This window comes from Achroia grisella, unplaced genomic scaffold (genome assembly GCF_030625045.1).
Source record: "Achroia grisella isolate CSIRO2021 unplaced genomic scaffold, CSIRO_AGI_Agris_v1 utg487, whole genome shotgun sequence".
Lineage (NCBI taxonomy): Eukaryota > Metazoa > Arthropoda > Insecta > Lepidoptera > Pyralidae > Achroia > Achroia grisella.
Window position 1 is genome coordinate 873,561 of NW_026712891.1, and position 16,681 is coordinate 890,241.

At 30.0% G+C, this 16,681-nt stretch overlaps 3 protein-coding genes across 5 annotated transcripts; 2 read left to right on the forward strand and 1 right to left on the reverse strand.

The window, feature by feature from the left end:
* The first annotated feature begins 431 nt into the window (after window positions 1-431).
* On the forward strand, window positions 432-10,218 carry LOC131845801 (GPI ethanolamine phosphate transferase 1-like). The gene is made up of 14 exons (XM_059194906.1): window positions 432-805; window positions 1,587-1,787; window positions 3,006-3,140; window positions 3,347-3,802; window positions 4,815-4,945; window positions 5,680-5,891; window positions 6,482-7,001; window positions 7,078-7,253; window positions 7,859-8,046; window positions 8,339-8,565; window positions 8,962-9,155; window positions 9,236-9,334; window positions 9,420-9,611; window positions 9,903-10,218. Exons 1-14 carry the CDS (start codon window positions 495-497, stop codon window positions 10,149-10,151), a joined length of 3,291 nt encoding a protein of 1,096 aa, XP_059050889.1. The 5' UTR covers window positions 432-494; the 3' UTR covers window positions 10,152-10,218.
* Window positions 10,219-10,301: 83 nt separating this feature from the next.
* LOC131845798 (CD2 antigen cytoplasmic tail-binding protein 2 homolog) lies at window positions 10,302-16,449 on the reverse strand. Of its 3 annotated transcripts, none has more exons than XM_059194903.1 (4): window positions 16,373-16,449; window positions 12,178-13,191; window positions 11,436-11,748; window positions 10,302-10,982 (listed from the first exon to the last, which is right to left on the reverse strand). In XM_059194903.1, the coding sequence occupies exons 2-4, from the start codon at window positions 12,358-12,360 to the stop codon at window positions 10,480-10,482; spliced, it is 999 nt and encodes a 332-aa protein (XP_059050886.1). In that variant the 5' UTR covers window positions 12,361-13,191; window positions 16,373-16,449; the 3' UTR covers window positions 10,302-10,479. The 3 variants fall into 3 exon arrangements, with proteins under 3 accessions (XP_059050886.1, XP_059050887.1, XP_059050885.1); XM_059194904.1 differs by lacking the exon at window positions 16,373-16,449 and adding an exon at window positions 15,921-16,149 and having other exon boundaries at window positions 12,178-12,383; XM_059194902.1 differs by lacking the exon at window positions 16,373-16,449 and adding an exon at window positions 15,921-16,148.
* Window positions 13,596-15,898, forward strand: LOC131845800 (UPF0585 protein CG18661). The gene is made up of 2 exons (XM_059194905.1): window positions 13,596-14,005; window positions 14,356-15,898. Exons 1-2 carry the CDS (start codon window positions 13,959-13,961, stop codon window positions 14,993-14,995), a joined length of 687 nt encoding a protein of 228 aa, XP_059050888.1. The 5' UTR covers window positions 13,596-13,958; the 3' UTR covers window positions 14,996-15,898.
* Window positions 16,450-16,681: the final 232 nt, after the last annotated feature.

A 16,681-nucleotide genomic window follows, 5' to 3' on the forward strand; every position in this document is an offset into this window, starting at 1 on the left:
AATATTTGTAAATCAAAAATACTTCGATGTTGGCAAATGAACCATAGTGCCAAGCCATTACAAAAGAAAAAAATATATAGGAAAAAATGTACGCTATACAAATACAATAAATTTACAAATATTTCCAAATTATTATTCTGAAAATTTCAAGTAACATCCTAATTTATACCGGTTATTTTTAAAAACGGAAATAAATTTCTATTCGTATCATTGAACAACAGTTGACGTACCATTTAAATATGTTTTACGACTCAAGGCAAGTACACTTGCCATTCAGAGTCTATGCCTACAAACTACTGTTATATCTTTGTAATTATGAAATTTATCAATTCCGAATAGGTACTACTGTAAACTTTTCATTGCCACCTTACCATATTGTGGTAACTATGGTAAACAAAACAACTGACACAGTAGTAACTATACATTAAAAAAAAACGATTTTTTGAACATAAAGAGCGAAGTTACTAAAATTTGCCATTATCTGCTCCCATAGTATGGATGAAGAACTTAGTATTTTTCAACCAGAATTCAAATACGAATCAGTTTCAGTTTGTAAATGTTTGATTGAAAGTCTTTCAAACGAACAAATTGTAATACCGGCACGTAAGCTACAGATTCTAAGTTCTGTAACAAGAACAGAAAACTATTTAAAAGAACGTCGCATACCTGAACTCATACGCTTTTTACTAACTAAAGTAATAACTGAAGCACCAAATAAACCGATGGATTATTTAGAAAAATTACTAGACGACTGCATGTTGTTTCGAGCTGGACATGGACCAGCACCAGTTTTATATGAAAGAAGGTATATCCTTTTTTACATTGTTTTTGTCAGTACTCAACAGTATAATTGGGACCGTATTGCCCGCAAGCTAGAAATAGTTTCTGATGACTAATTTACTCTCGCATGATAATTTATATAATGGTGGAGATAATTATATTAAGGAGTTTCAATTACGGTTACTTATTTAGAATAAGTGTACTAGCAAGTAATCACAGTCCAGTGTACACTAGACGTAGTTGGCCAAAATTTAGATAACGCTATTAAGTTGTTCTTGATCTTAATGACCAACATAGGGCATAAGATCTATTTATATAAAAAATACATGTTTGCGAGGTTGCTACTTTCTTAATCTACTCTCGAAACACAGGATACTATTATTATATTATGATAGCTTAGGGGACAAGAGAGATTGTGGCACCTGATGGTAAGTGTTTACCGCCGCCGATGAGCACCCAGAAGACCATAGCATTTGACATGTGGCATGTGACTAGCCAGCCTTTTAAGAAGGAATAAACTTTTTTCCTGAAGGTCATCATCTATTCGGAAACGCTATTGCTGGATGAATTTTTGAATCAAAACAATAAAAATGAAATGAATAAAGAAATTAAGTACAATCGAGGGTCGTGGGGGACCAGAGGTAAACCTTACCTTGAATGAATGCCGATCTATAAAAAAGGTTGTAAACGGCGTTCTTTCTGGTTCTCCTTTTCTTAACCATGGCAATTATTTTATTAGAATGAATTCTACGTTTTATATTTCATGAATAAGGGGGTAAATACTTAAAATTCGTATATTTTTATAGACACCTAGAAGCTGTTGTTAAAAGTTTTGATCCAGGACAACGGGGCTGGCTTAGTGCTGGGCAAATACGTCGAGTTTATATTACTTTGGACCTTACTCCTCCTGAACTTTTTGATGAGAAGACTTTTTGTGAAACAATATTAAACGACTTAGAGAAGACTCAAGAAATGGAATTATTTACTTTATTATCAGCAGGTGCCAATATAGAAAATGGCAAGGACATTTCTATGTCAGATAATAAGCAATAAAATTTCAAAATCATTGTAATTTTCTCTGAATATAAGAATATTATCAGTATGTACCTACAGTAACATAACTAAGAAGAAAGGCAGTTCATTAGGATTATTTTAGTGTCTATAAATATCTTTGACAAATTTTAAAATCAGATTACTGGGATCGATCTTAATCAAATTTCTATGAAGCCAATCTGCAAGTTTGGTTTCTAAATAAAAAAGTTCTGAGTTATAGGTATTTTGTTTCTAAAGATAACCTCTTTTTTATATCGGTTAATAAAAAGAATGAATAAGTCACAAGTCCTGCAAAGCTAAGGACTAAAAGCTAATAATTTGCTAAATACTGATAATTAGAAAATGTTAATTAAATTGATATGTTATTGGATTTTAAAGAGAAATTATCACCGAAGGTACATTACGTAATTGAGTTAATTACTAAGATTAAAAATATATCTCTTAAGTTATTATCCCTGAAAATTAGCGCTGTGGCTGTGCTAGCTATAGTCACACACAGCACTCACAGCATTATCAAAGTAGATTTTAATTATTAAATTAGTAATTAGCAATTAGTAAAATTACGTATTGCAAATCAATTTGAATAAATGTATTTTATTCTTAGTAGCATAATGTTCTCTTTGCCAGATATATTACTTTTTGGTTGCCACTCCATCACTATCATGGATTATCGCCCTCAGTTAGCTAGTATCTTTTTTTTTTGTTTTATTTATTCGTAATGGAAAGGCAAAGAGTCTAAGCCCATACAGCCGTTGTCTTTGGTATAATTTCTGTATACTAGCATCTTATTTGCCAATTCCGTCAGAAAAACTAACTGTCAATGTCGCGATTGTCATTGTCATAATCAAAGTTAATTTTGAATAGTTTTTCTTATTTGTTTATGTTCATTAATATCTGATTTAATGCAGATTTTAATGAATAGTAATTATAAACTTTCATGTCTTATGCTATTTATAAATTACATATTAGCATTACTATATTTACTAAATGAATTAATAATTTGTATGTGTACAAAGTATTGTAGTAAGTTTATTAGGTCGTTCGTTACTTATGTAGTTTGTATATAATTGAATTCAATAACCTAAATGATAAAAGTATTACATAAAAACTATGTTTATAATAGGCTTATTCATACATGTCGTATTTTTATTTTCAATTTTTGATATTTATTTTAAATCGCCGATTGTTAGAAACGTGGTTCCATATCAGCCTCATCATGAAGCTCTCGCCGATAGGCTGGTTCTCTTCGTGATAGATGGTCTGAGAGCAGAGTCTTTCGTTAATTATAGTACTATGACCTATCTAAGGTAATTGTTAAGCTAATATTTAATAGTGTTTATACCAAAATGTCTTAATGTACCGGCATTATCTGATACCTTTCAAAGTCAACGAAAATAAGATTTTCAATAGTAATAAAAGAGTTTCTTTCAAGATTAAAATATGAAGTGGCTAAGTTATAATAGACATATTCATATTTTAATTCTGTATTTTTACTGATATTAATGTTTTGTAGAGAAATTGCAAATTCACATGGAAGATGGGGCATATCTCATACAAGGATGCCCACCGAATCAAGACCTGGGCATGTGGCCGTCATAGCAGGCTTTTATGAAGACCCCTCAGCTATAGTCAAGGGCTGGAAGGAAAATCCTGTTGATTTTGACTCAGTATTCAATCAAACAGCTTACACATGGTGTTGGGGCACATATGATATTCTAGAAATATTCACCAAAGGAACAGTTGATAGTCATATACACATAAACAAAATGGATCCATATGACCAAACCTTCAGTGCAGATAAAAACACAACTCTCTTGGACAATTGGGTATTTGAGAAAGTTAGAATTTTCTTTCAAAATGCTCGATCTGATAAAGTTCTTTATAAGAAGTTACATCAAAAGAAAATCATGTTTTTTTTACATTTATTAGGCACTGATACATCAGGTCATACTCACAAGCCAAAGTCACTGTAAGTTATTACTCTAATATAATACTACACATTTGTATAGTATAACCTTTATGTGAAATGAAGTATGAAAGCGGATAAAGTAAGAAAGATCTTAAAAAAGTATTACACATAAAGGAATGGCTATAGTTAGGACCATTTATTCTTTGAAGTAGGTACATTTATTTATATCAATTAATAGACAGTCAATGGAAACAATTTATTAAAGCTGCAATTCTTTAAAAAAATGTATTACCCCCATAAAAATTGTTGATGAAACATATATAAAAGAATAATAATAATTAACTCTTTATTGTGTCCACAAAATAAACAATAAGAAAATACAGTAAATAGAAAAGTAATTACAATAGCATTCTTCTTATATAATTTAAATAAAACTGTCAGAGAGAACAGTTTGTCAGTAATGATTAAATAGAAAAATGTACATTTTAATTTGGTAGTTTTTTATATTCATTAAATTTATTAATCATTATCTAAATACTTTTTAATATATCAAATTTGTTGATGAAAATTTAAAGGAAAAATAATTTAAATTAATTTAAAAACTTTAATTGCTTGTCTACAAGACAATATTAAAAATGGAACGTTTTTTTATATTCATTTTTGATGACAATAATCTACATCATGGCATGACTAAACATATTTTCAAGAGTTTCCAAAAACGGGACAATTTTGCGTCAGTCATTTCGGGGACACCGGGACTTATCATATATATTAAGACAATCCCGTTTTTAGACGTCTGGTCACGTTAGCTATAGTAGGTATTTAAGTAGGTAGTAGTTAAAAGAATATTTTTATTTATTTTTATGTTTATTTCTATATTTTAATTTATAAATGTTTATATTTTTGAAAGTATATAATATTATTTGTAATATATTAATCATATAGTTCAAAATTTGCTTCAGTTTTCTTATATAATTTAAATAAAACTGTCATTGAAACAGTTTGTCAGTAATGCTAAATTATGTATATTGTAATTTGGTAGTTTTTGTTTTTCATTTCTATTTATTTTTAGCAACTTTTTAACCACAGTCAAATTTGTTGATGAAAATATAAAGGAAGTAGAAAAATTGATAAGGGAGTTTTATCATAATGATGAAAGAACAACATTTTTGATGACTTCAGATCATGGCATGACAGACTGGGGTAAGAGTTACGATTTCAGTCATTTCGCACTATCAGATTATGATTTTAGTTGCTGCACCTATAATATTCTAAGCTGTAGAAGCTATTAAAAGAATATTTTTATTTATTTTTATGTTTATTTCTATATTTTATTTTATAAATTTCTATACCATTTTAAGTATATAATATTATTTGTTATATTATTAGATGATAGTAATTTCAGACAGATAATAAAACTTGTTTTATTCTATGGGATTTTAAATCCATTTCATATGTTTCTCTCACTGCCCAGCAAATTTGTTAGGACAGGTGCATTACTTAGGATTGAGAAGGCCTTAATTTTGGAACTGTAAAAGAAAAATTCTTAAATGGATATTGTTAGAACGAGGTTTGCAATCGATGTCTAGACTGGCTGGTATGGCAGATGAAGTATGTTTGAATATTTGAAAAGAGAGTGTGTTTTGTTATCTGTCTGTCGTCGTATTGATGTATCTATAACTTATCTGTATATTGTATTAAATGTGTTTTTATATTATTTTATTTTGATTAGAAATATATTTTGTTTATCTTATTCTACGTTATTTACTTGAACACCACTATAGTTACTCTGTTAACGTGAGAAGTTCGGAGGTAACTTCCCTCACAGATATAAATAAAAAATGTGTAATACATTTTTTATTTATATCTATTTAAGATTGCAATGCATTATCATGATTGAACTTTTAAACAAAATCTTATTTTATATATGAAAATAGGTTCTCATGGTGCTGGATTGGATCATGAAACCCAAACTCCATATGTAATCTGGGGAGCAGGAGTCGAACAAGTAGAACAGGGTCAACTTGATTTGGAACTTGATTCAGAAACAAATGGAATGTCTTTGAAGCATAGGGTGGATATTAATCAAGCTGATTTGGCACCACTTATGTCTACTATTCTTTCAATACCAGTTCCTGTTAATTCTGTAGTGAGTATGTGTAGTGTTCTAAATGGTATACTTAGTTATAATAGATAGACACTTTTGTTTATCTATTATAACTAAGTATCTGATGGTAATATTCATGAAACTAATTTTTTGTGATTTTGTGACATAATTTATATAATTTTATATAATATATATTTTCTGGATGAGTCAAGTCTGTGTAACTGGCATGAATACATTAGACACGTTATGAAAGTAAATGAAGAGTATTTTGTATGCTCTGTTCTCTTGTATACTATGCCTGCTCTGCAAGGTACCTGGAACATAATGTTTTAATCCTAATTCATGTGAAAATGGCCATGATTTACAGCATTAATATAATAAATATAAGAATATAATTGACTTAGCTAACATAGGCACTAGATTAATTTACAAACTTACCCATGGCTTCGGTGATGTACTAATATTTTTGTAGTTATTCTTTAATGATATCATCTATGTATATTATTGTTTGATTAAATATGAACAAATATCCAACTGAAAAACAATCAAACTTTACAAAGTTTATATTTACAATATCAATAAAAAAAATCCAGAATGTATACACATACTGAATATATTTTAATTATTTTCAGGGACAGTTACCATCACATTTATTAAATATGTCATTAGCCAATAGAGCAAAAGCCATTTATAGTAATAGCAGACAACTGGCATCACAATATAATACACAGAGATTAAGCATAGAGAGCAATGTAATACAAAAAATATACAAACCTTACAAGAAATTCAACCATAAAAAGTACCAGGAAGTAATTGAATTTACTGAAAAAATGCTTACTAATGAAACCCAAGACAATGAAGATTATGAAAAACTGATACTTTTGAGTACAGAAGTGATGCATTTAAGTTTATCTGGCTTGAATTATTATCATAATTATTATCAGAAACCACTTCTGGTTCTAGTCACCTTGTCATTTATAGGATGGATTGGATGTCTATTAAAATCTTTAACAGAACAAAGAATTAATAGTCAAGTAGATGCATCAAGTATACAGAACAATAGTTTCAGTATTATTAGAAACAACTTTACAATTAATATATTAAATGCAGTATTCTTATGTTTATTAATTGTATCTATATCTCTATTATATGGTAAAAATCTGACGTTCTATTATTCATATGATTTTCTAATTATTACATTTAATTATTTATTCCAATTTTTTTTTAGTGCAGAATTTACCACATCAGTATTACATCTATGTTTTGATGCCTATTTATTTGTGGTGGAATACTCTGTCCTCTTTCAAAATATGGATATTGTTATTAAAAAAAATATACAGAGAAAGGAAAATATGTACATTTTTGTCAGAAATTCTATTTTACATACTAGGATCAATAGCTATGGTCAGTATGGCATTTTATAATTAAAAGTTGCTAAAAGTTCTACACATAGACAAATTTTGCTAAACTTCTACTTCAAATTAATTTATGGATACATTGGATAAGGCCATATTAGGCAATGGATAGATTTATATGGTGGTTAATCATGAATCTAGACAAGTTGTAATATCTTGATGTCAGGATAATAATAAACAATTTCTATTAAAATAATATTAATTTGTTGTTAGGGGTCTTGACAATACCCAGTAATATAGAATTTGTCAGCTGTTATCTCTGGCAAATGATACCAGAAAATTATTACTCATAAAATTATTCTTGTTATTCACACCTCCATTTAAATGCATAATATTAATTTAATTTCCAAATTTCGTGCTTCATATGTATATGCAGATTCATAGATATATTTAAAATAGTTATCTCTTGCTGATGAAGCATTTTAAGCAAGTTACTGAAAAACAAACAAACCAAAATGATAAAGAACAAAAAAGGAAAATGACATTTATTCCGCTTTTATGGGTCTATATAGTATCTTATCTATTTAAATTTTATAACAAGTAAGTTATTATTTACCTATTACATAGTACCTATGTACTGATTTAATCTTTCAGGGAATATCTTTTACTTATAGGTGGATGCTAAGTATACCAATATTGAGTATGGGTTTATGGCCTTACTTGAGTTCAATAAAAGTTTATTCAACAAAGTTGGTATTATTTTCATGGACCAGCAGTTGTATACTGCTTAGCATTTTTGCATTTATGCCTACAGTTGGTAAAGATACATTTATAGAACTGGTGTAAGTATTTTTAGCTTCAGTAGTGCACATTCTGAACTTGTTTTTTATATGGAATACAATTTTAAAATAATAACCCGGGATGATTCACACAACGCCATCTAGCCGCAAACTAATCAGAGCTTGTGTTATGGGTATTAGATAATAGTTAGAATTTTTTTTTGTAAATACATATGTAATATACAAAACAATCCATGTGCTATACCGGTATACCACCGGAGCTATCATAATATATTGAATATTGTGTAATAAATAATAGTATAAGATTTAAATTTTTATTAATTTGATATTTTAGCCTTTTAGCAGGAAGTATTTGGTCATTCGTGGTTGCTATATATATATGGAAATTCTTAATTCCACTTTATCGAGCTAACCATATAAGACGCAAAGACATAGTATTGACTGTTTTACAGCTAGTATTATTAATTTTATCACTCCAAAATATTCTTGTGCAATCTAAAAGATTTGAAAATGGAACAGCAGTGTCCCAAACGCATCAAGCTTTAGCGTGGATTATTGCAGGTATTTAGAACATTTCTGACTATTTTAGACTACCTTTGGGTACAATTTGAAATATTTGAATTTTTAATTTCATTTGATTTACACACGAGTCCAGTAAGGAGCACCTGAGCTCATCGTTGTTTTTGAGTTTATATGTTATACAATATCTTAAGTATATTGATAGATTTTAATGATTCTTTTTGCAATCGACAGAGTTTACTCTCATGTGTCCCATACTAATTTTGTACCCATGCTGAACAATCTTCAATCAATCATAAAAAAAATCTCCATTACGCATTTTTAATAGTGACTATTATTTATTCAAATAGTTTTGGCTTTTGGTTTAACCCATTGATTTTGTTTAGCTCTTTGAACTATATATATATGTATTATTAACATACTTTATACTGTTTTCAGCCACTTCGGTAGTGATGCCATTGATTTTTTCAAGGAAATTAATTTGTCGTTTAATGGCCATTAATACATCAATTTTAAATTTCTACTTATTGTTGTCTGTATCACACGAGGGTCTGTTCATGGTTGCACTGATATTCAATATGACTTGTTGGATTTGTATTGAATTTAAACTGATGCACTTAAAAAATGTGAAGGTAAAACAAAGACATATCAAATTGTCTGTAAATATTAAGTTTTTAATTATGATTTATTCTGCTACATATTTCCATTGTAGATGACTGAATGCACCTTTGGCAATATAGAGACATCGAGTAATTTAATTACAATAGAACGCAGTATTAGTAATCAAGACTTTAGAAGAGCTTTCTACTTTGTATCCTTTTAATTAAAGAATTGTATTATTATTTAATAATTACATTGGAGTAAAATATTATATTCCTTAACGTGTACTTTATCAGACTGTATACATTATTTTAGCATTTTTTGGTACAGGCAATATAGCATCATTAAATTCATTTGAAATCAGATGGGTAACATGTTTTATAACATCATTCAAACCATTTATAATAACAGGACTTATACTACTAAAAACATTGTCCCCATTTTTAATAGTGGCATGCAGTTTTAGAGCTATTCAACTTTTAACGAAGGTAATATCGACTTATATAACATATCTACTTATTTAAGTTAATTGTATGAATTACTGTGTTATTTTGATCCAAACTACGCTGAGCTTGTACCATGTGTACTAGATAATTGATAAGACATTTAATGATAAATACATACCTATAATACATCCAATAACACCCAAATCAAAACAAATAGATATATAATAATAAATGTTTCTATTGCAGACCTCAGTTTTGGTTCATCAATGGGCATGTTTTTCGGTAATTTACTCACATTCAATAGGTATATTTTAATATCTGTTTTTTTTTCAGGCCCCTACTGGCTATCTTGTCATAATAGTATTGATTTATTCCAACATAATGGGAATACTCTTACTCTACAATGTTAAGAATACAGGTAGCTGGCTTGATATTGGCATGTCAATATCACAATTTGTTATTGTCCAAGTAATTACATTATTCATTGTATTAATTCATCAATTAGCCAAATTATTGACTGATATAAATATTTATGTTATTGTTAATAAGTTATTTGGTAAAAGTATAAAAAAATATGTTTAGAGAAACAAATGTTTTATTTAGTAAATAATATGATTTTTTATCCAGTGTGGCAAAAAAAACCAACAGGAATGAGTATAATTAGAAAAGCATGTTAAAAGTCAACAAATATATTCTCCAGCAAAGTCATGTTAGTTTTGGCAAACATGTCAATTTGATTTACAAACGTTTTTAAAATATTACCTCAAGGTACTGACAAAAGTTATTGATTAATTGAAAATCTATCAATCATATTTATTCTATTTTCATCATCTTTATTATAAGTATATCACCATGACTGTGTTGACTGTTTCCATCATTCGCGTTAGAGTAGCTTCACTGTTATTTTAACTCACATGTACAATTCAAAATCCATTCTGTTTGATGTATAAAACTGGCTATCTTCGCCATGTTTTCTCACCCAAACACCTGACTTAAAGTAGCCTTCTGTTGACCATTTATGCATTTGTTGGGTGGAGTGTGGACCTGTGACATTGTCATCATTCTGATTCCATTTGAATTCCCATTTTACCTCCTGATTATCCTTTTCTTCCTCATTACTCTCTGAGACAGTACTTTGATTTTCACTCTTATTGTTACCAAGATTCTGTTTTTCTTTTTCATCAAAATCATCAGCATACATATCTAAATTTGTGTCCTCCTTTTTACTTTTATGTTTGTTTAAAATGTTATTGATTTTTTCATATGTTTCTTGGTATATATCCATATTACCAGTTTTGGTTAAAATTTGGTTTGCAAGTTCTGTTATTCTGGTAACAATTTTACTGCCTTCATCAACAATACCTGCTTTCTTCCTTTTCCATCGTTCTGCACTTGATACCTTTGAATTTGCACCTACAATATTAATAAAAATTATTTCATGAAAAGGTTCATATTTGACAAATAAATCTAACTACAGCTGTTTGTTTTAATAATGAGATCATCAGTCCATATTACTAACAATCCCCTTTCCCCCCAACTATAGCTGTTTCATTTAGTACTTTAAGTATAGTATTGTACATTTCAAACAATTTAACATTGTGCTCACATCAACTGAATGGGTAACAAGTTTTATAAGAAATATAATACATAATACAGCTAAATTAAATATCTCATTGTTTTCCATACTAATATTTCTTTATGAAGTCTACCTGGTAAAACTTCCAAATTATACACTATATTTTATTAGTATTATTAATGTATATAGGCTAAGTTTGCCATTTACCATCAGGTGGACCATTACTTAGTTTGCCATTTAAAAAATTAAATTTTAATTACAAAAGATAAATTGAAATTAAGTGTTTATACCAAGACGCTGTAAAGCTTTTGCAATTGTTTCTCTCGGTTTGATGTGCTGGAAGATTTCATTGTAGTTTTCATATAAATCAAATTTTTCCTCAGCATCATCATCATCACTACTGGATTCATCACCAAGTCCTTTCATCTCATCATCTTTGTGTATTTTATATTTATCTTCTGGACGGCCTTTTACCTTTACCCAGTCAATGTTGTCAAGCCAACCATCCCTGATTTCCTTTTCTTTCTTCCAATGATAATGACCTTGTGTATCAAAGTGCCCTTCTTCAAGTTCTTCCTTCATATTAAAAGGAGTTATTGTTATCTGTAATTATCAACATATTAGCTAAAAATTGACATTGCTGACAGATTCAAACAGACTGCCTGGATTCAATTAATAATTGCCAATTGCTACTAAATTCACACCAATGGGCTAACTGACATGACTTCATGCTATTCCTATCATCTTTCATTGGTGTGTCACCTGCACTGACAGTTAGCATTATGGGTGTCTCATAGCGCTATTCCATCATCAATAAGAAAAAAAAATACATTATTATTATAGCAGAGGCCATTATCATACCAATTCGTTAAAAACTAAATTGCAACAATAATAACACTCCCTAACCTACTTCTTGGGACTTAACCATTAGTAATACTAATACACCGTCATTAAATTAGTTATCATTAGTCCAGGCTGGCATGTCTCAAGAGACGATAGAAAATAAGGCTTCAGTTAATATATATTACTTACTTCACCTTCCATTCCGCCTATGCCCTCTTCTTCTCCCTCTATATCATCAGCATTAAGTACATTTTGCTTTTCCTCTTCTGCGCCACTATCCTCTTCATCAGAATCTAAAGAGTGTTTTTTTCCTTCTTTCTTCTTTATTTTTTGTTCTACATCAAATGCGACAGACGAAGATCTTTTAGCCATACTTGTGAAAGTTGGCGTATTTTCTGTTTTAATAATATACAAAGCACTTATATCAAATATTAAACACTCAATAATCTGTTTTCAATGTCGAGTTAAATTTGACACTAGCTATGTTGCCACCTTTTTGCAATTTTTAAACAGGGTTGTGGCACAATCGGAAATTAATACTAATTTTATCATTTTCATAGTTTACTCAGAAATACTGTGGGGTTGTTTATTTAAAATACATTAGCATAAAATTAACAAAGTATAGGTATTGATAAATATAGGGTTGTTGTATTAAAATATTTTTTTTTTACATATGATCTCACTAAAAAAACTAACTGCATTTTTTATAAAAGAAATGACTTTCATTCTATGTATTGTGACGATATTTCATGAAACATACACCTAAGTAAATATTTATGTAAAATATTTCGCTGTGTGAAAGGAAAACATGTTGGTTTGTGACTTAATACTATAATATAATTACTAGTTGTACAGAAACCACAAAAGTAAAGGAGTAAGTCATTACTAATTTTTGGTACTGAGTGAGTGAGTTAATAGCACTTGTGCCAAAAGTCTAATATCAGGAAGCCAATAATATATAAAGATCTAAAAACGAGGAATGCACAAAACTTAAAGCTCAATTTACACTCAGCCCGAGTGGGTAGGGAAGTAAGCAATGCGAGTGTGTAAACACGATACTTCCCATGGCGCTGCCCGGCGCTCCCTCGATTGTCGGTTTTTCGTGCGCGAGTCAAAGGACTGGCAGCGTGTGTTTGCATTCAGCCCTCTCGCTCAGTTGTCGCCCGGCAATATTTCCGGCAGCGCGAGAGGCAGGGGAAGCAGCTGAATGTAAACGTAGCATAAAAAACAATGACGCAACATGATTATCTGGCAACACTTGCTTTTGCTGTATATTTATATATATTTATGTAATGTAGGGTACGCGCGTTATAAAGTTGTGACGGTGAATTGTTTGACATCGTCTGTATGTGAAACAATTCACCCTCACAACTTTCGTCCCGTCTGCCAATAAACCCAGTTTAAATCAGTCGTGTTGTTATTTATTTCATTGCCTATAATATTGATCTACTTAAAGATAATTTATTTATATTCTGTTTGGCTGTATGGGCCGAGTCCTTTTGCCATTTCCTGAGACGGAAAAGCCGAACCTAGAGAGCCGAACTAAAAAAATAGGTTGGTTGGTTGACGCTTGATTTATATCAAAAAATGTATTAAAACCGTATGTACTATTTAAAAAATTAAATTAAACTTTTGTAAATGGTAAACTTTGATGTTGGCAAATGCACCATAGTGCCAAGCCATTACAAAAGAAAAAAATAAACTATATTATTTATTCGTTTATTCTGTTTCTCTTAATACGGTGAAAAGATTCTGAGTATACAAGCATCTGATTCCAAATAACCAAGGGGTGAATTTTGTAACAAAATGAATTTATGATGTAAATAACTCGGTGATAGGCATGTCTTAATGGAAAGACGAATTTTAATTTCAGCTTAATTCAGTATTATTTCGTACGTACAATAGTTAAGATATTTTTCTCATTTAATATATCCAATACATTTAAACTGACTAAAGTGTTGATAGGCTTCATGTCGAATAATAGGGATTTCGCTTGCACTTTTCTTCTAAACGAGAGGTATGTGTGTTTGATATACTTTTTGTAAATTAATGTATTTTTACAACATTAAGAATACTTTCTTACCTTACGTAGTTAGCAACATGAGTTTTACAGTTTTTTTATATTTATATTTATATTTATAATAATGTGTGAGTGGCCTAAAAGGCAGTTGTTTCTTCTAAGATCCTAAAATACTAAATAAATAGTTTTTTCATGCTCTCTAATGAATAGCAATTAAATTCAAAAGTATTTTAGACTCTTTTATTTAACTTATTATATAATATACATACATTATTTAATATAACATCTCATTTACAGATACCTATTATTTAGTTAATTGAACTAAATTACGATAATTACTTTTACAGCATCAAAGGAGAGAAATTGATATATCCAGCAGCAACACGAAACAAAGAGCCTATATTACAAGTTTTAAAAAGATTCATTAACTGTGATACTGATAAAGTAGAAGATCTCAGCCCATTATTTTTGGAGATAGCCTCTGGATCTGGTCAACACTTATTTCATTTTGCACCCCATTTCCCTGGGGTAAAATTTCAACCATCCGAAATAGAGGAAAATTTATTTGGTAGTATTACCTATTATGCAAAAACATGTCCAACCAAGAATATGTTAAATCCAATACTACTTGATATAAGGCAGAAATTGAATTATTATGGTATTGAACACAACAGTATTGATTATATGTATAGTGCTAATATGATACACATTAGCCCTTATGAATGCACAATTGGGTTATTTGAAAATGCTGGTCAATATTTGAAAAGTGATGCTCTTATGATAACTTATGGGCCTTATAGTAAGGATGGGGTAATAACTCCACAAAGTAATATTGAATTCAATGCATCTCTAAAATCCAGAGATCCTTCTTGGGGTATTCGTGATATTAATGATTTAATTAAATTAGGTGAAGAGAATAGCCTATGTCTTATAGATACTGTAGAAATGCCTGCTAATAATAAAACATTAGTTTGGAAAAAAAATTAAAGTCACAATCTAAAACTCATATATTTTTCAACAAATTTAAATGTTTACTGTCTCATCTAATATAAAAAAGATTGTTTTATATATGTAAGTAAACAATATGTTAAATGATCATGATCATGATGATCATTCCCACCATATTAAAAATCTCATTCTTTTTGTAGTCTTTTGAATACTTCATTTGCTAGCCAGTATGAATATGCAAGTATTAGTAATGGAGCATTACATTTATATTTGGTGGTATTATTAATTATAACATTAATCTAGAACTTAGATTATAACTTCAATGACTACATCTGTACTGTATGTAAATATTATAAACTCAATAAATTTTTTGTAACCAAAAGTGAAAATAATTTGTTTTCCCTTTTATATTTACTAGTAATAGTTTATTACTACAAAAGAATGGTTCTGAACAACTCAATTTATATTACCTGCAATTGCAGATAAGAGAATATTATACATACTGTAATGCATTTGCTAGAGTTCATTGAATACAAGCAAATATGAGGGGGAAAAGGTATTTGCTATATTTATTTACTTGCAAGGACGAAATAAATAGACACAATTCGCATTTCTAATAGAAGTAAAGATGTCACTATGTGAAATGGACTTGATCACAATTATTGAATTATTTCTTTACGTCGCACTAAGTGAGCTTCACAGTTTGCCAATTTGCCCGCTTAGGAAGATTGTGTAAATATACACATTATAGTACGTGAGCCAGAGAGACCTTTCGTCAATTATATCCTCCTGGTGGAAAACTTTCAAGACAGTTGAGAGTTGTGGGACGAAGCTAGTGAAAGTCAGCTACAGTTCCAAGGCTCGTTTGCGCACCCATACAAAAAGGTGTTTGTTATTTTGAAGTACCTAGTATAATTATGCCGGTACTTAAAAGTAAATCCCTAATATAACTAGAGTGCCTTACCAAATATTGTAAGCGGTGGAGACGGAAGCAGATACGGGTATTAAATACTGGAAAGGATCGGGTAAGTAGGTACATGACACGACACGAAAACTTTAACACTACTTCTTCTTCTTTCCTTTTATGGCAAGCGGTCGTTATTTTTACGACCATTTATGCCAGCGTCATGTATCAGAGGCACGCACTATAGACAAAAATTATTTACAATTTATAGAAGACGTATATGACACACACTTTTTCAGTTTTTTTTTAGAGTGACAATAAACAAGGAGGGTAGCCCTAGTAACCACTCATAGACTTTATACTAGCGCTATTCAACTTTAACAATCCCCTTGTTTGCAACATTTTCGAATCGCCAGTGAGTGGACGTGTAAAATGTAAAAAAATGTTCGAGCTCGTTAGTGAGTATAAAAAAAAGTGTGAGTTGAACTCCAGCTATGCATGTTTATACGTACCCTATGGTTCGTTGAAGCTGCCAAGGCCAGCTGCGATCAACTGATTCTAGACTGTATAGGCTGAGTCCTTTTGCCTTTTCCAGAAGCGGAAAATTCCGAAATAACAAAAAAAAAACTATGTTTTTAATAAATTTTTTAGCGATGTGCAAACTCGTAATAAACATGACTCGAGTTAACTCGAGTACCTCGAGGTACCTCGAGTTAACTCGAGTTACCCGGAATAAAAACTTTTTTTTAATTCTTTCGCACAATTCTAATGTTTTTGGGCGCAGCTAGCCTTGAAAGCTTTACCGAACTTTAGGGGGCGAG

What these genes read in the sequence shown, in the direction of transcription:
- LOC131845801 (XM_059194906.1), top strand. Translation starts at nt 495, where the DNA reads ATGGATGAAGAACTTAGTATTTTTCAACCAGAATTCAAATACGAATCA. An exon ending in CCAGTTTTATATGAAAGAAG is followed by an intron (nt 806 to 1,586) that starts GTATATCCTTTT and finishes ATATTTTTATAG; the next exon opens with ACACCTAGAAGCTGTTGTTA. An exon ending in CTATTCAACTTTTAACGAAG is followed by an intron (nt 9,612 to 9,902) that starts GTAATATCGACT and finishes TTTTTTTTTCAG; the next exon opens with GCCCCTACTGGCTATCTTGT.
- LOC131845798 (XM_059194903.1), bottom strand. Translation starts at nt 12,360, where the DNA reads ATGGCTAAAAGATCTTCGTCTGTCGCATTTGATGTAGAACAAAAAATA. An exon ending in TAGGCGGAATGGAAGGTGAA is followed by an intron (nt 11,749 to 12,177) that starts GTAAGTAATATA and finishes TGATAATTACAG; the next exon opens with ATAACAATAACTCCTTTTAA. An exon ending in AAAAGCTTTACAGCGTCTTG is followed by an intron (nt 10,983 to 11,435) that starts GTATAAACACTT and finishes TTAATATTGTAG; the next exon opens with GTGCAAATTCAAAGGTATCA.
- LOC131845800 (XM_059194905.1), top strand. Translation starts at nt 13,959, where the DNA reads ATGTCGAATAATAGGGATTTCGCTTGCACTTTTCTTCTAAACGAGAG. An exon ending in ACTTTTCTTCTAAACGAGAG is followed by an intron (nt 14,006 to 14,355) that starts GTATGTGTGTTT and finishes TTACTTTTACAG; the next exon opens with CATCAAAGGAGAGAAATTGA.